The sequence below is a fragment of the Zonotrichia leucophrys genome, chromosome 2, assembly GCF_028769735.1.
Source record: "Zonotrichia leucophrys gambelii isolate GWCS_2022_RI chromosome 2, RI_Zleu_2.0, whole genome shotgun sequence".
In the NCBI taxonomy this organism is placed as follows: Eukaryota; Metazoa; Chordata; class Aves; order Passeriformes; family Passerellidae; genus Zonotrichia; species Zonotrichia leucophrys.
Genome location: NC_088171.1, coordinates 127,209,731 through 127,229,303, shown reverse-complemented (window position 1 = coordinate 127,229,303; position 19,573 = coordinate 127,209,731). Strand labels below are relative to the sequence as shown.

General features: G+C 40.0%; 1 protein-coding gene across 11 annotated transcripts in view; it reads left to right on the top strand.

The window, feature by feature from the left end:
* The window catches only part of OXR1 (oxidation resistance 1), a 260,724-nt gene that overhangs the window by 118,056 nt on the left and 123,095 nt on the right, over window positions 1–19,573 (top strand). For 6 of the 11 annotated variants that reach the window (XM_064706328.1, XM_064706317.1, XM_064706325.1 and 3 more), the window contains one exon: window positions 12,476–12,672. In XM_064706328.1, coding sequence (XP_064562398.1) covers window positions 12,476–12,672 — 197 coding nt within the window. Of the gene's footprint in view, window positions 1–5,095; window positions 5,262–12,475; window positions 12,673–19,573 lie in introns of all 11 variants that reach the window. The other 5 variants (XM_064706324.1, XM_064706320.1, XM_064706323.1 and 2 more) reach the window with 2 other exon arrangements.

Here is a 19,573-nt window from a genome sequence, read left to right as displayed (position 1 = left end):
TCCACTTCTTGCGAGGAGCATGTTCCTTCCTTCTCAATCCACCAAGACTGTGGTGGTAACTGCTCCTAAATGTCAAGCAGTTCCTCTGTAAAGGAAAGAAAGAATAAAATAGTTGTGCTTATTGCAGCGTGCATGCCCAGACACTGTGGTCCCAATAATCCTCCCCATGCTCCTGGACAGAGAGTGCTGTTACTGAAGACACAGCAGCTCAAACACTGCTGACCAGGGGAGCTCATTGAAGCACAGGAACACAGAGACAAGATGTGTCCTGAAAATAGTAAGGGAAAAGCTGAGAGGGATCATTTTTCTTTGGTGCTGCACTGAAATGTTTTGCTTTCCAAGATCAGTGCCTTAAGGCAAGGATCTGAACAGGCTTGTATCATCCTGGGCACATTCTTGCCTCTCAGGCAAGAGCAGCATAAACTACTTCATGTTTATTAATGCCATTTCTTACAAGGCTTCTAAATCCTCTACAACATAAAATCAGTATTTTAATATTTAAGTGTTTTTATGGTATAGTGAGTGGGTAGATAACTCCACAGAAGGAGGCAAGCTCTCTGCTCTTGAACTTCAGCATGTGCATGTTTCTACTGAGGCGAGTGGTCTTTGGCAAGCTGTGACCTGCCTCCACAGCTGGTTCAAGAAATACAGTTCTGCCAGAGTAGGATGCTGAGAAGAGCCCAGGTACCTTCACCTCCTGCAAGTCAGATCTTTCTTTTTGCTGTTGACATTAAAATTGACAGCTGGAAATTTACATCACGTATGTAAAAAGAGGTTGGGTGGTATCTCTCGATAAGCCATGGGGTGCATTGATGGTCACCTTCTTCCCAGGATGGAGACAGCTGAGCCACCTTGCTGGTGGTCTCAGCATCAGGCAGGGACACAAGGATGCCATAGAATCAGTAGCCCTGTCAGGAAGCTGGGAGAGACTCAGGATTACGCAACTGCTTTATTAAAGACTGAGCTGTAACACACTTCATCGTGCTGCTCTCTATTTTAATTTGACTGGCAACATTTGTCAGAAGAAATTCCAGCTTCTGCAAAAATGCTGACAAACTTGATAACTGCAGTACATTATGTCAGGTTGGGTTTATTAAACACAAAAATTAAAAATGAAGCCTTTGGTCTGTAGATAATAAAATGAACTTTATAACTTATAAAATATGAGAGTACCTTCCTTTCTTAGACAATGTCCTTTCCTAATGCTAAACTATTAAAAGTGGTATAGAAACAAGGTATAGATTTTTTTTCAGGAAAAGCCTGAAAAATGTCTCCTGGTGTGCTTAAATATTTTTTGAAAGTAGATTTAAAAAAATGTACACCTTTTAAAGAATCTTACATGTTTATATAAATCTGAACCGTGTAAGTACTGGCAGAAAAAATATTTATTTTTTCTGTGACAGATGTAAGTGGAAAGTCCACCCTGCCTGCTTCAAGTTCAGGCAAGAGGGACACCTGTGTCACCTCCAGCAGCCCACAGCCCTGGCACTGTGCACAGACAGAGCCTCCCAGCAGGAGATCTGGTGGTGACAACATTTTCTTTAGTCTAGAAGTGCCTTATTTCCACTAAATGGAAAAAATCCAAATGAATCACAGCATTTTTATTGAAGATGGGTATTTTAAATCAGTGAAAATCTTCTAGCTGTATCTTCAGTGGCTTCTGGCAGCCAGTGATATGCTTTGAACATTGCACATGTAATGCAAGCACATGTCTATGCCTGCTTGAGCCAATTCACTCTCTCATGGGGATGCTCATGCCCTGGCTCCCACTCCTGCAGCTTCTGTGTCTCCTGTGGCTTCTGCTGCTTGGTGCAGCAGAGCTTCCCCTGGTGCACAGTCCCTCTGCAACCAAGGGGATGTATTATCATCATTGTGGGCTGTGCCTGGAGTGTAAAAACATAAAGAAATACCTTTACAACCTTTATACTAAAGTAAAAAGTTGTTGAAAATGTTCCTCCTACTTGCACAGAACTGAGAAACAAAATAGTTGTGTGGGTTTTCCATTTGTTTTTAAATAAGCAGTATTTCACCACGTATCTGTTCTGAAGTATGTTTCTCCTTTATATATAGATCCTCAGTACAGCCTGTTATTAGTCATCTTATGAAGGGGCATTTCTTACTTCTTAGGATGACAAGAAATGAAAACATATATGCCCAAGATAGCATTTTCTCAAAAGGTGCCATTAACAGACTTCCCGTTTTCTATTTGTGTCTGGAGGGCCCTTACCAGGGCTCTGGATCTCAGCTACTGTGCAGCTGCAGTGTCTGAAAGAGCAGAGTGTGGGCTGGCATCCCCACTCAGCCCTCTGGGCCATCCTGGGAGCCCTGGTGGGAGTGCCAGAACCTGCTTGGCCATGTTGAAGACCCTGGGTGAAAAGAGAAAACTGGATGGACTTAATCAGAGCTCAGTACTTAGAGCAGGAGGGTCTCCTGACAGAAGGCAGACAGAAGGATAATTTTGTCTTAATTATAAAATATTCCTGTATATTTGAAGACCTTTATTTCCCATCTAGTATAAGCTAACCTGATTTATGAATAAGAAGTGCAAAAAGAACGAGATAAAAATTTATAAAACCTGTGTGGCCAGTATGTGGTGAAACTCCCTCAGGTAAACAGAGTTTAAATTAACATCTTTTCAATGAAGGATGTGGTGTATAGATCAAATATTCTAAAAAGCCAAGCATATAATGCTCCTTTTATACTGTCTATATGTTTTCTGCATGTTTCACTAAAATGCCAAAATTATACTTGTTATTTAAAATACTTGAATTATACATAAGTTGGAAGGCAAAAATTCAATTCTGCTTTGGCAATGATGATTAAAGATTTCTCATTTTGCCTCGTCTTTAACTTGCCATTGACAAGTTAGGTGTCTCCACAGAGATCTACCTGATATAGTTATATCCTGCAGAACACTCAGAACCAGTTTGTGTTCCTAGCAAGGAGAAATTCTAGATGTTTTAACCTCCTCATAGAGACTTTGCCCAAAGGGCACTTGAGCCTCAGTACAAGGCTAAATCTTGTGGCTTGAGGAAGAAGTTGTTCCATTTGGAAAGGAGCATGAGGAGAGTTTGGATGATTTCTTGTGAGATTTGTGCTTTTGCTGCCCTGGTCTGAGTCCCCTCCTGAGCCCTGTGATCTGTTGGCAGCTCACAGAGCATGGTGCTCACACTCTGCAGCGTGTCTTGATGCCCTCACCAAGGGCTCTCTGACTTGCTGCACCTCTGGCCCCAGGGCTGGCGTTCAGCTGCCAAGCAGCTCCCTGTGACAGGGCACAGGCATCAGGAGGCAGCACAGGATGCCCAGCTGCAGGAGGAAGGCCAGACCAAAAGGTCCCCACTTGCCTGGAGGCACTGCAGTCTCAGGGCTGTTGTATCTGCCTGGGCTCAGATGTTGCTGGCTGGATCTCAATCACTGATGGTGGATTATCAATTCCCCTTTCACAGAATGCCTTTATACCTCACTGAATTTTTAGTGGTGAGATCAGAATGTCTCATCCCATTTATATCTCATGGAATAGAGATAATAATGACATATAAATTAGTTTTATATTTCAAATGAGGTCCTAAAGTTGTTTCAAGCTGTATGATTTACTGGGCAAGGCAGAAGAATGTGCAGATTTGCATTTCCATATCTTGTGACAAACATATCCACAGTCTGTTATTTGAACCTGAGCTGTGGTTGCCTGCTGTGCTGATGATTATTTGTTGAGATGGTAGAATAGAACACACAAATCTGTGGTACTGTTAGGGCATTGTAACTTTCAACCTGCTCTGCCATCTCTTTGAGAAGTTAAAAGGCCCTTTTGCCTCCAAATTTGACTACATAAATGTATGCATGTTATGACTGCATATAGCACAGCAATCTTGGGAACATTAAGTGCCCAGGGATATTGCAGCTGACTTGTAAACAACTCAGAAAACAGTCAAGCATAGGGCTGGAATTCGAAATGTAAATGCAATTGCCTGCATTAAAGTCTGTGGATAAAACAGCTTTGTTGATGTATAAATTACCTGCAGCTAACACAGAAAATAATTGATACTATGACAAAGTTAATTACATGGAAAAATATTATGAGTTTGTATGACTTCACTGTAAGCAAGGTATTCTGTATGTCTAGGAGAATACCATGGAGCTCCCAGACCACTGGATACATTGAAAATTCTAAATTCAGTGTATGGGAGGGAAGATGGTAGTGTAGAATGTGGTCCTCCACAGTACAGTATGTGTGACAATCTCACAGTAATTTTCAGGGGAATAGGATCTGGGTGCTGGTTGCACAGCCTATAATAAAGCAATTTCAGAAACTTCTAACCAGGTGAAGTAAAGACTTAGAGATACAACCTTAAAATAGTCTGGACAGTCTGAATCCATCTTTGTAAATAAAGCTGCAATAGATACAAACCTGCCGCATTAATAGAGAAACAGGAATGAAATAGAAATCATTATCACTTTTAAACCATTATGCAAAATTTTTCTGGGCTGAATATGACAGAGCTGGAAATATCAAGACCCATGAAAATTGTACTGAAGTAGATTTGCATAATGCACTGGAAGAGCTTTTGTGAAAATGGAACTAGTGGGAGTTATTTAAATAACAGTATAGCAGCTATTAACAAAATAGTGAGATTCAAAATAGTAATTTACTTTACACATCTCTTCTAAAACATGTCCAGAATCAAGATATCTGTCAGCAAATAGTACAGCCTTGCAACCCACCTTCTCAAAATTCTGAAAGATCAAGAAATTCTCATCCCTGACAAAACACAAACCTTAGTAGCAGAGCATATTATTTCCACCATGTAAAGCAGCTGTACAATGTTATGCAGCCATGGGGAAGCCATATGTTCTTGAGCTGTTAATCCTTGCACAGGCTTAGGCAGGAAAAGAAGAATGAATTGTATATGCTATGACTATTGGAGTTGAATTATGTATTTAGTGTGATTGCTGCCATTTTCCTCTCCATCATCATCATCACCTCTCTCCCTGCTCCTGCCATGCCTCATCCTCCTGGATGTACATCTCCAGGCCCATGTGTGGTGTGGAGAGCGCTCTGACTCCTTTGCGCGCGGACTCACTAACGCTTCTCTCCCAGGCAGTGAGAATGCCTTGTCACACTTGAACCACAAGTGGATTCTGGATTCTCCCGCTTGGAGTTCATGGATCTAACCTGGCAGCCACCAATCTTTATGTCTTCTGTAAATGATCCTCCAAGGGTTTACCTGTAGCAGTGCTGTCATGCTCCCAGGAATAATCACAAGGTTTGTGTTTATTTTTGTAACTCTTTGTTCTGTGATGTGCCCTTGAAACCCATGAGGCTCCAACTTTGTCTATAAATCTTGTTAAAAGGGTGTGGGTTGCCTGTTCCACACAGCAAAAAAGCTATTTTTCAATTATTTAGATACTATTCATCTTCTCCCTGAAGCCTGGTCAAAACTTCTAGTTCGATATTGTCCTTTGTTATAGAGTGAGGGATGGTGGAAATTTTCCTGCATGTGCTGTGGCCAAAAAAATAGGTGGTTTTGGTTTTCTTTCTGGTACTCTGACAATTAACAATTGCTGTGTCTTTGCATGGTAATTTTTAGTAATGTGTATAAAGGAAAAAAAGGATGTTTTGTATGCTTTCTCTACTTGTTCAAATACATAATGCTGAGTATAAAGCAAAATACGATATTGAAATGCCTCTTTTTTCACATAGGTCTCATGCCTGCAATGCTTTCTTTGCTGAAGCTGGGCTCAGTGTTACGTTGTTAATACATACCTGCCACTTTGAATTGCTTTGTGGGCTGAGTAGGTGTGAATTCATTCCTAATCCTTTCCCATCGCCACCCATGTGAAGATCACGTTGTGTTTGCTCTGCGCCGTCAAATGAGCTCATATGCTGCTTGCATTTTCTGAAAGCTCTGCTGCATGATCACACATTGAGGAACAGGCTGAAGGGCTTTTCTGCAGGTTTTTGTTTGTTTACTGTGACATTGATTTAGCGCCGTCCTAAATTCTAGTTTGCTTTGCGGTGTTTGGTTTCTTCTCCTCTGCAATTCATAATGGCCAATTTGGATTTGAATTGCAAGTTTGTTGCACTTGGTTGCCTGCAGTACTTGGTAGTGGATAATTAGTGATAATACAAAAGATGGAGCATGCACTGAGTGGCTCTTTCCCTGTGAAAAACCTCCACCTTCCAGCAATCCCTGGCCCAGGGAAATTATTTGCTGAAGTACCTGCATGCTTCATAGCCTCTAATGGATGCTTTCTGCCTGACTCATGTCTTTCTTTTCTGTACCAAGTAATACTCCTGGTCTGTACAATTATTTCTGTCATGCAATTATATATACACCATTCAAAGTACTTAGCTGTGTTTGCTCCAAACGTGTTGCTTGTCTTCCTTTGGTTCTACTGCAAGTTCCATTGGTGTAAAACCATTTGCCTCCCCCTTTCTGAGTGCTGATGGGGTGCTTCCCTGCTGGTAATTCCTTCCCACAGTCTGTTTCACCTTGCGCCATGAGGAACAAACTCATCATCATCACAGGTGTTTTCTTCTGTGCCAGTTTAATTCTGCTATCTTCCTTTTGGGAGGGGATGGCCAGAGCCATAGCCAGGTCATACTCAAGAGCACTAAGCAAATGATTTTCTAGCAGCCCTCCATGGCATTGCCCCATGCTGCAGGCAGGCAGAAGTGTGGTAAGTGGAGCCTCACTGCAGACCTCAAGGCTTTTGCTTGACCCCTCTGAATTGCCAAAGCAGCCAAAGAATGCCTCAAATAAGTGCAAATCTCTGTCCTGTCTCTGGGGAACAACTAGTGTGTCCACAGGAGAATAAAATAAATTGGGGGCTCTCTGTGCAGACACCAGGGGATTAGGCCTCTCCTGTGTTTAAGCTGTCAAGCCTTTGTAGTATTGGTTTAAAACAGAAGTTTGCCTGTTTTGTTGTTTTTCAAAATCAGATAAAACCTTGCCGTTGACATCAGTTTGAATCACATTTCTTGCTACAAAGAAATCAAATTCATAACCAGCTCTTCTGAGCAGTCAAAATTCCTAAATGCTTCTCTGAAGAGTGAACATCACTTTTCTAATGAAAGGTTTTGCTTCTCCTATTAACTGTGTAGTAAAATCTCTGCAATAGTCACAAGGGGCACAGAGAGGGGATTTTTGTACTTGGTAGATAAGAATGAGCTAGGCTTTCCTCCAAATCTTTCTTGCAGCAAGGGATTTTTTCTTAGAAATTCACAAAGACTTAATTGTACAGATTCCCAGCTCCTGAGATGTTTCTTTTGGCTGTTTGTTTCCACTGTAAATGGTTTCTTCTTTTTTTTTTTTTTTTCCCTTTTTTCCAGTCTGGACTACTAGCCATTAAGGTTTTAGGTGCTTTCAAGATCTCTTTAGAAAATAGTGCCTTATTGTTTTTGTCATCCTGCTTTACAAAAAATGCAGTTTGACATTGTAATATTTAAAAAAATGCATGGATTTTGTTAGGAATGGAATAGGTTTGTGATAGTGAATGCCAGGAATGAAATCCTAATGCTCATAAATTCTAAAGCAGAGTTTCTGGGTAATTCACTGGCCCCAAGATGTCCTATATGTATGGAGGCCTATATGTATGGCATACCAAGCACCCGATGATTTTTTTTTTTTGAGGGAACTGGTAAGAAACTGTTCAAAGTGACCCATTCCTGGGAAGTGCTGCTGGGGAGCTCAGGATGCCAGTTGGGCAAGAGGAGGTAAAAAACATCTGTCAGGTGGTTCCTAAGATGCAGTAGAAAACCTTGCAGTTGTATGCAGAGGAAGGACAGAGAAATAAAGTGCAAGTTCAACAGCTAGTCAGTGTATCTACCTACAGGGATGTCATCTCACACAGCTTGGAGATGCACATTCCTCCTGGATTAGCTGAATGAGCAAACGCTCAGTGATTAGTAACCAGAGGGTGCTGAGAGGTAGATTTGGAATTTGTGCCTCTGTTCAGTAGATTAGAGGTACCAAGGCTGCATAGAAGGTTTTCAACAGCTGGGGTTACTGGGATGAGCAGCGTTATGTTCTAGGAAACCACAGTGAGATAGAGATGGAGAAAATGGGAGTTTAATGGCTTATTAGCAATAGTGCAATTGAACTACACAAACAGGTGCATCAAGGGTGTGTTTGAACAGGGTTGTGCCAAACCAAGGTGCTGCTCAGCTGTGTTCCAGGCAAGCACAGACCTGGTCACCAGCAGCTGAGTAACCCCAGCTTTGGCCCTAGGATGTGTTGTCTTGATTACTTGTCAACAGCTGGTCCTTCAGAGTTATTCCATGTTAGTTTCTCCTCTGAACGAGCCACTTTTGCTAGGAACATGCCTAACATGTTCCTAGCTTTTCTAACATCCCAAGGGGAGCACAACCAAAATTCAGAGAAGCTGCCTGTAGCCAGAAGCAGCAGTAACCAGTTCAGGGTTCCACATGTCCCAAAGGCTGCAGATTTTCTTAGTTTTGTTGCATGGTTTTCTCTCCCCTGGAGTTCTTATGGTTTAAGCATAGTTGCAGAAAAGCAAAGTTTTGCCCCTTCTACTTCAGATCTCAGTCAAGTTAGGGCTCTGTCCTTGCTGTCAGACAGGCATTTCCCAGCCCCACCAGTGCAGCTCTGTCTTTGCAGCCATCATTATCTGGCTGTCAGCTGGGAGGCTCCAGCAGCAGCATTTTTTGTCACACCAGGCAACATGGAAAGACTTGTGTTGTCCATTGTTGAAAAGTTAGGTGAAGGCTGCTACAAAATACATAGAATAAAAGACAAAAAAGTTTTGCCACAGCATTTCTTATACTTTTTATTTATTTTTCTACAAGCAGGCAGCCTGAAACAAAAGAAGAATGAGGACTTTGATCCCAAGACACTTCATGTTCAGATTTCTTTCTGACAAGGAATAAATAATTTCAGCCCAAATGTGCAGCTGTGATATATATATAAAAACTAGCAGAAAACCCAACCTAGTGCAACACAAAGCTAGTAATAGAGCAGGATGTTGGAGAGGGGTCAGGCTTATGTAGTATTCATTCTCTTGGCTCCAAAATGCATACAGAACTCGGACTTACTTTCAAGACATGTGGTCTACTGAAGATACAGTGTTTTTTCAAAGTGTTTTTTCAAACTATTTGCTAGCCATGGCTGTATCAATATACAATTAAGGTGGGCTGAAGGAAGATGCATTAGAGTAAACTGCTTGTTTTTGTCAAGTCATTGCCATAAAATTGTGTCCTTGCTTGAACCTGTGTCCTGCTCAGCTGACCCTGTTATTGCAGTCTGGATTAATTCAGACCCTGTGTCTTTCCTGCCAGCAAAAGCACTGTCACCTTGGTCTCTCAAGAACAGTTCGACAATATTACATGCACTTGCTTGGCTGTCATGCTCCTGCTTTGTCAATTTTGGTACTTATTTCTTTGGAAGTCTTACTTTTAAATTATTCTCAGTTGCAAGAATAGATAATTTTTTGACATTAATTTGCTACAGGCATTTCAACCAAGTCATTTTTTAATCATAAGTCACTTCAAAAAGGCCATGTGAAAATTTTACTGTGCAGATGACAGGTATTATCCCTTTATTCTTATGTGATTGTAGAAGAATAGACAGTGTATTTGTAATAACAATCTGGTGTTCCCCACAGTGCATCAAGCTATTTTATTAGCTACCTCCAGACAGCTTTATTAATTGGACTGTCCTTCAGACAGCCTTGGTGATGAAGAATGTGTTCATAACACAGCTGAAAGTATAAATCATAACAGTATTTTTCAATTTGTAACATTTATTTCCACTCACCTGTTGTCTTCCTTTGGGGCAGAACATGGACTTGCATAATGCAGGACATATGTACCCTTATTGATCTGGAGGCCTCAGGATTATGGAGAGGCGCTGAACACTTTGCAGCCTCTTTGCCCACAGCTATTTTGCACAACACAGAAGCAATACCCTGCAATCACAGTGAAATCTGTGGTCTGAGGTAGAGCATTGCTTCTTAAAAAGTAGTAATTCTCTTCTCAGAAGTCATCCTTTAAATCTTCAAAGGTTTCTAGTGGTAAGGAACTACAAAGACTTTTATACCACCTGAGAGATGGTATATTCAACAATATAGCAGAATAAAATTATGATAGAACAGCGCTTCACTGTTAATAATTCAATGAAATATTCCAGCCTTCATTTTAGGTAAGTATATTTGACCAGCTGTAGGCTTAAAGCTGGAAGTGTTAAAAACAAGGTCTCAGTTTCAGGAACATCATTTCAAGCAAAAGAGCTTTCTTCTCTTCTCACACAATGTTTACTCAGAAGATTCCCTGCCCATTCTTGATTTTATATGTATCAGTGCTCATAGTGCTGTTAGTTTATCCCAAGCTGTGTCTCCACTGACTCCATATGTGGGTCCACTGACCAAGGCCCTTCAATTAAGGATAGTTTTATCACAGTGATAGTTTTATCCCATATCTCTAGGGCTCTTTGAACAGCAAGAGCAATGTCAGCAGCTGGTTTATGTGGAGCAGTAGTTGTTCATTGTTTCTCAAAATGTCACTCTTAGAAGTCATTAAAATAAGCTACTGGTGTTGCTGCCTGAACGCAGTGCAGAGTTAAACCAGAAACCATCAAGGCTGGATATTGCCTACCTCAGAACTTTCAATGAGTTCTGGAGTAATTAAGGAAAACCAAGAAATATAAATCCAATGGTGCAGTGTCTAATTCAGAAAACCCATAAACCAGAATCTGCTGGAGGCTGGAAAGATATCCATTGATGGACTCGTTGGAGATATTCGTCTAGATGGTGCAGTACAGCCTTTCTTATATGTAGGAGTGATAAATGTCCCTGTCAACGCAAACTGCTTACGTGGAGCAATTGGAGCCGAGAACCGCTATTTCAAATGCAAGACACTCTGAATTAGTCCAGAAAAAGGTTCTAGTGAAAATTGAATGACATAGAGAAGTAAATTTCTAACTGCCAATTTTCTAACTTCTAGTCCTTTCTCTGGACTAAGCAATACTCTGTATGAGTATAGTTATTTTGCCCTCATAGTGTAATTCATAATATTCTACATACATGTTGATACATTAACATAACTTCCAGAGGCTGATCACGACCTGTGTATTTTCCAACCTATTTAGAGCAGTTGTTATTATTATTACAATATTTAATCAGTTAATATCTTAAACTAGCAGATTCCATACTAGTGGAGTAGTCTATGCTGTTCAATTGCAGCCAATAGCTGGAGAAAATGTTTGAAAAATAAGGAAGTGCAGAGTTAAGAGGGAGATACTTAGCATTGAATCGTTAGCCCAATAAAATTATCCTCTAGCATAGCAGAACTTTATCATTTTACTTCACTCGCTTTGAAATTTCAGCATTGTTATGAGCCCTTCCTCTCAAATCAATACCTCACTGCAATGTCATAAACCTCTTTTATTTCCAGGATCAAATAATGTAGTCAGCTATATATATTTATAGAGACCTAATTTAAGAAACGTATTGACAAAAACCAATGTGTATGCTGTGAACTCCATTGTAACAGGTCATTTGTCTCTATTCAATAACTTTAGCAGCATAGTAACCTCTATTTTATGTTACTAGAGATAGTGGAGATATCAGAACTATGGTGAATCAGTGACAGGGGTGTACTCACCCCACTCCAGAGTGGGATTTGAGAGTTAGTGAAGTCTTTCCCTCAGAACTTTTATAAAATGCCTAGATCTGAAGAGGAGTTGAGAGTGAAAATGTCATTTGCCTCCACTTTCAAAAGGATTTTAACAATGTCTCAGAATATATTTGTGCACAAATTGTGATGGGCACAAATTGTTATGTCTGGATGTGTGTGCAACTAGAGAGGTAAAAAACTAGTTTGATAATTGGGGCCAGAGAATAGTGGTTAATAATTCATACAATACCTCTCTTCCAGTAATGACCTGAACACTAATTTCTTCTGCAGATAAGGGAATTTCTTTTTCTTTGTTGATTGTTATTGCAGTGCAAAAATGATACCTGACTTTAGTGGGATGCTTGAGAAAAAATGCGTTGAAAATATTGCAGAATGGAAAATGCAGTTGTAGAGCTACAACTGGATTCAGAAGATGATACAAAATTCTTTTCTCTCAAGGCTTTCTGTGACTTTGTGCAAATTATTTCATTTCTTTGTACTCCCCTCATCTGTGGAAACTTAAGCCAAGCAACTTAATGACAGGGTAATGGTGGGAAGCTCGGCTTGGAAATAGATTAGGAACTGATCCTTCAAGCAGCTCTGCAGGCTGATCTGAGGGCAGCTTACTATTTGGAGCTACATGGGAGATGGATGTGCTGTAACTGATTTAGCAGAACCTGAAAGGGGAAATTGATGCAAGGCCTAATTTATCACTGCTGTTCCCTGTTTGGCTGTGACATGCATGAATTATTGTACCATGAACAGTAGAATATCACTGTTATTCTACACATAATCTAGGTATAGAATGATGATTAGTAATACTTCAGTGTTTTAAATTGCCTTTAGATTAAAGAAAAAGTCGCAGTCGGTGGATATTAGTGGGCCAGGATGCAACCCAGTGGCAGCAGAAGCTCAGACCCCTCAGCCCAGCAGACCTTCCCCTGCCCCGCAGACAGCGGCTCCCGAGGAGGAGCAGGAGAGCAGCACCAACAGCCAGAGGCGCAACCCACGGAGGAGCGACCTGAAGAGATACTACACCATTGGTGAGTTTCCTTCCACAGGAAAAATCAAATGTGCTTTGTACCAAAGCAGGGGCTGTTCCTTCATTTGTGGTTTGTTTCTTTTGCTTAACAGCAGCTGGCCTCTAAGTTTACAAATGCTCACAGTGAGCAATAAGTTGTCATATCTTAATGCTGACATCAAATTGCTCCAAAGAATTAACCTGCTTTATTTACCTGAACTCTTTCCTGCTCCTTTTTTTTTTTTTTCCCATAAGAAGAAGTATTGAAGAAGGCGTAAAAGCAATTTTGAAAGGGATGCTTTAGGAAAAATGTAATTCTTACAGTGGATTGCACTGACATTTCAGCCGAGGTTGTTTAGAAGGTTCCTGATTAGGAAGGATTTCCAGTTTGGAGAGGGAAGAGGCATACTGAGTGTGAAAATTTTTTTTGTGGGCTATTGGTATCTTTCCCTGAATATTTTGGTTTTCTGGATTTTCATCTGGAATGTCAGCATTTGCATGACTCTTTAAAGCCTCTTAGGCACCCCAGAACATGTTTTGCAGCCTGCTTCCCCACAAATAATTTTGAGATTATGCTTGACTCCTTTTGGCAAGGTTGGAAGGGACCACAGTAGGTCATCTGGTCTGATCTCCCTGCTAAAGCAGGCTTATCCCAGAGCACAAGGCACAAGATTTTGTCCACATGGCTCTTGAACATCTCCAGTGAGGGAGAATCCTCAACCTCTCTGGGCAGCCTGTTCTAGTGCATGGTCACCTGCACAGAAAAAAAGTTCTTTCTCATATTCAGGTGGAACTTCCCATGCATCAATTTCTGCCCATTGCCTCTCGTCCTGTTGCTTGGCAATAGTTTGTGAACTGTTGAATTATTGCAGTATAATGTGATTGTTTCTTCTGCTCCAAGGGAACTATTTGCATGTCTTTCACTTGTCTGAAAGATCAAGAAAAATATGTTTCCTTAGACAACTTTCACTGTGTTATGTCTGATCCCTTGAAACTGGCTGTCATTGTAAGTTATGTTGCTTTTAAAGAAGGAAACTGCATTAGCAATCTACCCATTTTAATAATGAAATCTTTATTTTAAGTGGTGAGTGACTGTATGTGTTTGCATTTTGTGATGCCTGAAAATTTTTCTCTGTGGTTAAATTTGACTCACTCTAATTTCTTTCGGGACTCTTTATAAAATCTTTATATTATGAGCTCCAATCTATGTGTGCTTTGAGTGATCACAGGCTCTGAGCCATGGTTGCTGAGGATGTAACCTCTGTGCTGAAGTAACAGAATGTTGTTTGTACATTTGAATAATTTCTTTGGATATTGTGCAGCACTTTTTTGACAGACTTGTTGACTGGAAAAGGCCTCTGAAGGTTGTATAGTCTTGTGTCCTGTTTAAAGCAGGACCTCAGCCAGCACCAGACAGAACAGCCAAGGCTTTGTCTTGCTGAGCTTTGACAGTCTCCAGGGGTGGATGCTCCACTGCCTCTCTGCCTATCATGCTGGAACATGGACATTGTGTCCGCAGACAACAGCAGTTGTGGGCAACTTGCCCATAAACAGATGCTGACATTAGTGAACAACAGTTGCAGACCCTAGGGAAGTATGAGGGGAACAGACCACAGAAAGTGGCCAAACTTGCATGTTTTTTCCAAATATCATCTTCTGTTATCCTTGTACAGAGTATTGGGAGAGTCCAGAGCCATCTGGACTGACCCAGGATGGGAGAGGTGCTGGTTTTCTGTTCTTATGCACACAACCTTGTCTTTGAGACTTGTCTAAATCACGAAGATTAAGTTGCTAGAGCCAGTATTACTGCATAGTGCATTATGTCTGACTTTTGCTGACAGGCAAATTAAAGAGACAAGAGCTGCTCTGTATCTTCTCAAATGTTTGATGGCACATGTTCCTGATGACTGTGAAAATGAATGGTTTAATCTTGGACAGCACAGTACTGACACCAGATGAACATGTTTACTGCACTGACTGAGTTGCTCCAATATTGAGTCTATGGCCTTGGTACCTGAAAGAATAATTGTCTTCATAGAGAATATGTTAATTTATGACCTATATCACCCTCTTGACCTAAAATAAATTTTCTGTCACTTGTCTCAAAAATAACTTCTGATATTTAAAATATAATCAAATTTGTTACTTTCTGAGGATGAATTTACTGACACACCTGTAAAAGACCCTTACTCTAAAATAGAAAAACCCCTCAGATTCCTGCGATGTTTTGTGTAAGATTGGCTGTTATATAGCATAAAAAAGCACACTACATCTGTGGCCAACTTAATACAATTACACAGAGGTTTACCTTGTTTTGCCTTTGTTTTCATGTTGTTCTACTAAAAGCAACCTGTGTTCAAGATCAAGTAAATGGACTGAGAAAATATGTTAGAAAAGTAATGCTCTCAGCTGACTTTTTTCTTTTGTTTTAAAATTAGTATTCTGTTACTTTAACCTCAGAAAAAATTGGCAAATGACAGTGTTTATGGCAGTGAGTAACTGAGCTTGAGCTAACAAGTGCCAAATGTGTTTTGTGTTGCTCTCTTGCTCTTTAAGAATTTATTTTAAGTAATTATCATGATGTGTAAGGTACTTTATAGATGTGACAACTGAGTTCAAATACATAAAAAAGTATCACATCTATGTTTAGACTTGTGCATATAGACAGTTTGTGCTTTAAAATGGAACTGTCAGCATCACATTGCCCATTAAACTAAAACTTATTTCGGGGCCTAACTGGATTTGTTAATATCTGTCCATTTCATTCAGTAGCCATGCAACATATGATTATGTGTAAGAAACTTGTAACCAGTTCAACGTGTAACTTCATCAATTCATGGGAAGTATTAAAAAAATCAAAGGTATTTTAAAAATATGTGGGTTTTTTGATTTGGCTATGCAGAAAGCACTTCAGAGATCTTTCTATAAATCAGACTCTGTTTGCAGACCCAGAGATGTGAGCATTTACCTTGCACACATATGCCTTGCAGAAGAAATTGTAGCAGCTTGTGTATGCTTGCAGCTACTGTGAGTAGGCACAGGCAATTGTCTGAGAGGTTGGGTTTCTAAAGGCTCTCTAGCATCAGAATATTTTTAATTTTTTGATTGTGGCACCTTATGTGCACACAGATTTACCCAGACCTTCCAAAACTGATTGAGCGATGAGGAAGGAATGTCTGGTAATTCCAAGAGATTTTAAAATTTCATCAGCACTGCTTCTACTTTAGATAGCTATAAACAAGTTACTTATTTTGCATTTCATCTTTCCCACGGACTGCACTTCAGGTGCTTTCCAAACTTAGTGAGTCTAGTTGCACTTTTTAAAAGTGGGGGGAAAAGTAGGTAAGAAAGAGAAGAACTGATAGGAGTAGGCAATGGGGAACAAGTTGTATGCTTGGTTGGAATGAAATAAAAAATGGAGAGTCAGTGAGGGGGATAAATAGCTCTTCCATATGGCAGGCTCAGCAGGCAGGAAGGCTCCAGCACCTCCAGTGCTGAACTGGTGTGAAGAAATTGAGTGGGAACCTCTAGATTAATAAGATGAGTGTAGGAAAAACAGTCTGTATGGTGGGTTGGATGAAGTCTTTTGGAGAACTCTAGAAACAGCACCCAAGACCCTTAAAAATAAAAACCTAAAATTAGACTTTTTAGATGCTTCGAGCACTTAAAAATCCAGGCCACTTATTTCTGAAGTGCTTTTTGTTCAGCAACTCCCTCAGAAGAGAAAAAGAAGGTGCCTGGGTCTTTAGCACTCTGAAAAAGGGGCTGGAATACTAAACAATGGAGAATGATGTGGGTAATCTGAATTCAAAGCAGGCTGTATCAGCTTAATGCCCTGTCCAACTAAAGAGCTACAGCCATTTGTAGGTGGCTGCATCTCAGCTGTGTTATTTGTAGGACCCAGCTGAAGGGTAGTGGGACTATTCTTCACAGCATGATGCCCCAGGATATGCTTTTAGCAATTTATAAAGGTGAATGAAGTAGTAAATGTCAGCCTATAGAGACATGCATTTGAGGTGTATACTCAGCTGGGCAAGCCTGGTGTATCGTGCTTGGATACCTCTAAGAGGACATAGCCAGTGGACTGCCTACCTAATAACCCTGGTTTTGTAGATATAAAAGGCCTTCTTTTGTTCTCTCTGCCATTAAAATAAAACTGCAGCACTGACATAGAGTAAATACGTGATTTAAAAATAAGAAGGTTGTATAAAAATATTTTTCTGCTCAGGCAAAAGAAATTATGAAAAAGGGCAGAAATTCATACTAGAAAATGTTATAGTGCAGTATTGGTGGGGAGATAAGAAATGCAGGTTTTTTTGGTTTGCTTCTTTTTTTTCATTGTATCTTCTAATAAAAGCCTCAATGCAAGTGTTGCTGATCAGGCTCTTGCTAGCACAGCTCATTTCATTTAGAACAACCATCAACTGTCTCAGGAGACATCTTTTGTTGGCACAATCTCTGTCATCAGTGGAAGGTGTTGCTGCTACAACTACACACACTTAGTAGTTTAGACAGAATGCCTAAGTATGTATATGTACATAACAGCATAGGGACACTTGGGAAATACTAATTGCCAAAGTTCCTTTCCCTACAGTGGTCCATTTTTTAAAAAAAGTTAATTTCATATTCTACTTGTAAAAAAAAAAAAAGAGAAAAAAAAGAAAGAAGCCCTTTTCTCCTTCATTCTCTCTTGCAAATGAGGCCAATAGAATTCTTAACAGAGAAAATATTTTCTGCTAGCTGAACCTTGCCACATTAGTACTCTGAATTAACTAATATAAAATCAGTGTGGAAGAGAAATTAAGCTTTTGGGATAAGCAAATCTGAATAAATACATATTAATTGACTAAGTTTCCAAAACAATTGTCTAGTAGCTAATGCCAAAGTGATAACTGGGAAAAGACTGATGTTTATGCGAATTCCTAATCTTGTTTGTAAGTGACAAAGTTTCAGTGAGTAGTTGCTTCAAATTTAGCTGAGATTAGTTTTTTTTGGGGATTAGTTTAGAATCACAGAATAGTTTGAGTCGAAAAGACCTTAAAGTTCATCCAGTTCCAATTCCTTTACCATAGGCAGAGACACCTTAGCACTAGACCAGGTTTCTAAAGCCCCATCCAGCCTGGCCTTGAGTACTTCCAGGGATGGGATGTCCACACCTACTCTGGGGTAATCTGTGCCAATGCCTCACCACCCTCACAGTAAAGAATTCTCTGTAGTATCTAAACTAAGCCTCTTTTAGTTTAAAGCCTTGTCCTATCGCTTCATGCCCATGCCAGAAGTCCCTCTCCATCCTTCTTGGACGCTCCCTTCTTGTAGGTACTGGGAAGTTGATGTAAGATTTCCCTGGAGCCTTTTCTTGTCCAGGCTGAACAACCCCAACTCTCCCAGCTTGTCTCCACAGGAGAAGTGCTCCAGCCCTGTGATCATTTTGGTGTCTCTCCTTTGGATTCGCTCCAGCAGATCCCAGAGCTGGAAGCAGCACTCAAGGAGGGGTCTCAGAGAGTGGAGTAGTGACAGAAGCACCTTTCTGGACCTTCTGGCCCCACCGCTTGTGATGAGGCCCAGGACACATTTGGCTTTTGGGGCTGCCAGTGCACATTGCTGGGACATGTTGAGTCCCTTGTCAACCAGCACCCCCAAGTCACTTCTAATAATTCGGTACTTCTAAATGTATTGTTGTGAAAAGAAGATGGATATTCCAAAGAATTTAATGAATAGAAATATAAGTTGTAACTGGTTACAAGAATTATTAGTAATGCACAAAGCTGTATAAAATAGTATTTATAAAGTGAGACTATATTAGAAATTATTTTATGGGGAAACCTAAAACATAATGTATCTTTCAAGTGATTAATAAATCCATTCTTCCTGTTATGAAAGGAAGAACTAAATGAAAAGTGATCAGCTACTACTCAGTAGATACAATTATACCTAACCTTTGGGATATATGCTTTCCAGTGAGTCTGTTTAAGCTATGACTGTTGCAATGATTTAGAAACATAAATAAATATAATTTTGTTTAGATATGCAGTAGATTAATTTTCTTGCTGTTTGCATACATTCCAGTTTGCTTCCATAAAAATATTACTTTAAAATATGTCAGGAATATCTGTTTAAATGTGAATTCATACACTACACATTTGTTACTAAATTTATGTAGCATCACAGAATCTGCCAATATAAAATTAATGTGTGGCATTAATATCAGTTCAAGTGGTGATTTCATATCTCAGAGATCTCTCTGAGCTCCCTGCTGGAGCTTTTGGAGTTGCTGTGAGAGAGCTAGTCAGACATTACAGTGAATCTGCTACTGGACTCAAAACTGGAAAAGGACAACATTGATCCACCTGAAAATACAAGCTTATTTACAATCAAGCTGAGAGTTTTATGGAGTTTACCTCATGGGACTACCCGCTATCAAGTCACTGTTTAAAAACAGAGTTAGGAAGTTGCCTTTTACATTCTCCTCTAAAATAAGCATAAAATTTGTTTGAAAGACAGACATTGTGGCTTGTTGTACTATTGTTTTCAGTGTGCAAACCTCTTCCTGCTCTGCAAGATGTTATTTGGGATACTCTGGAAAGATATAATTCTTTTTAGAAGACATTATCTGATATTTGGTGTTTTTACTGTAGAGAGGTTTTCCTGCAAAGAATACTTCACTTTCTTTCCAAATAACATTCTTGTCATTTGGCCATTGAACATATTTGCTTCTACTCTTCTGCGGAATTGAATGAGGTTCTTTTTTGTAGTGGCTCCCAAATTACTTTGGTTGTTTGTTGCTGATACCAGCAAAGCACATAACATACATAGGTGTATTAGCTGTTAGATAAATGGTGGAGTTTGATGCAGTAGGTGCTGTAAATTTCAGCTTCATCTTCTCACGTTTAGAGGACAGGTGGGAGATGGAGCTTCCAGCTCTG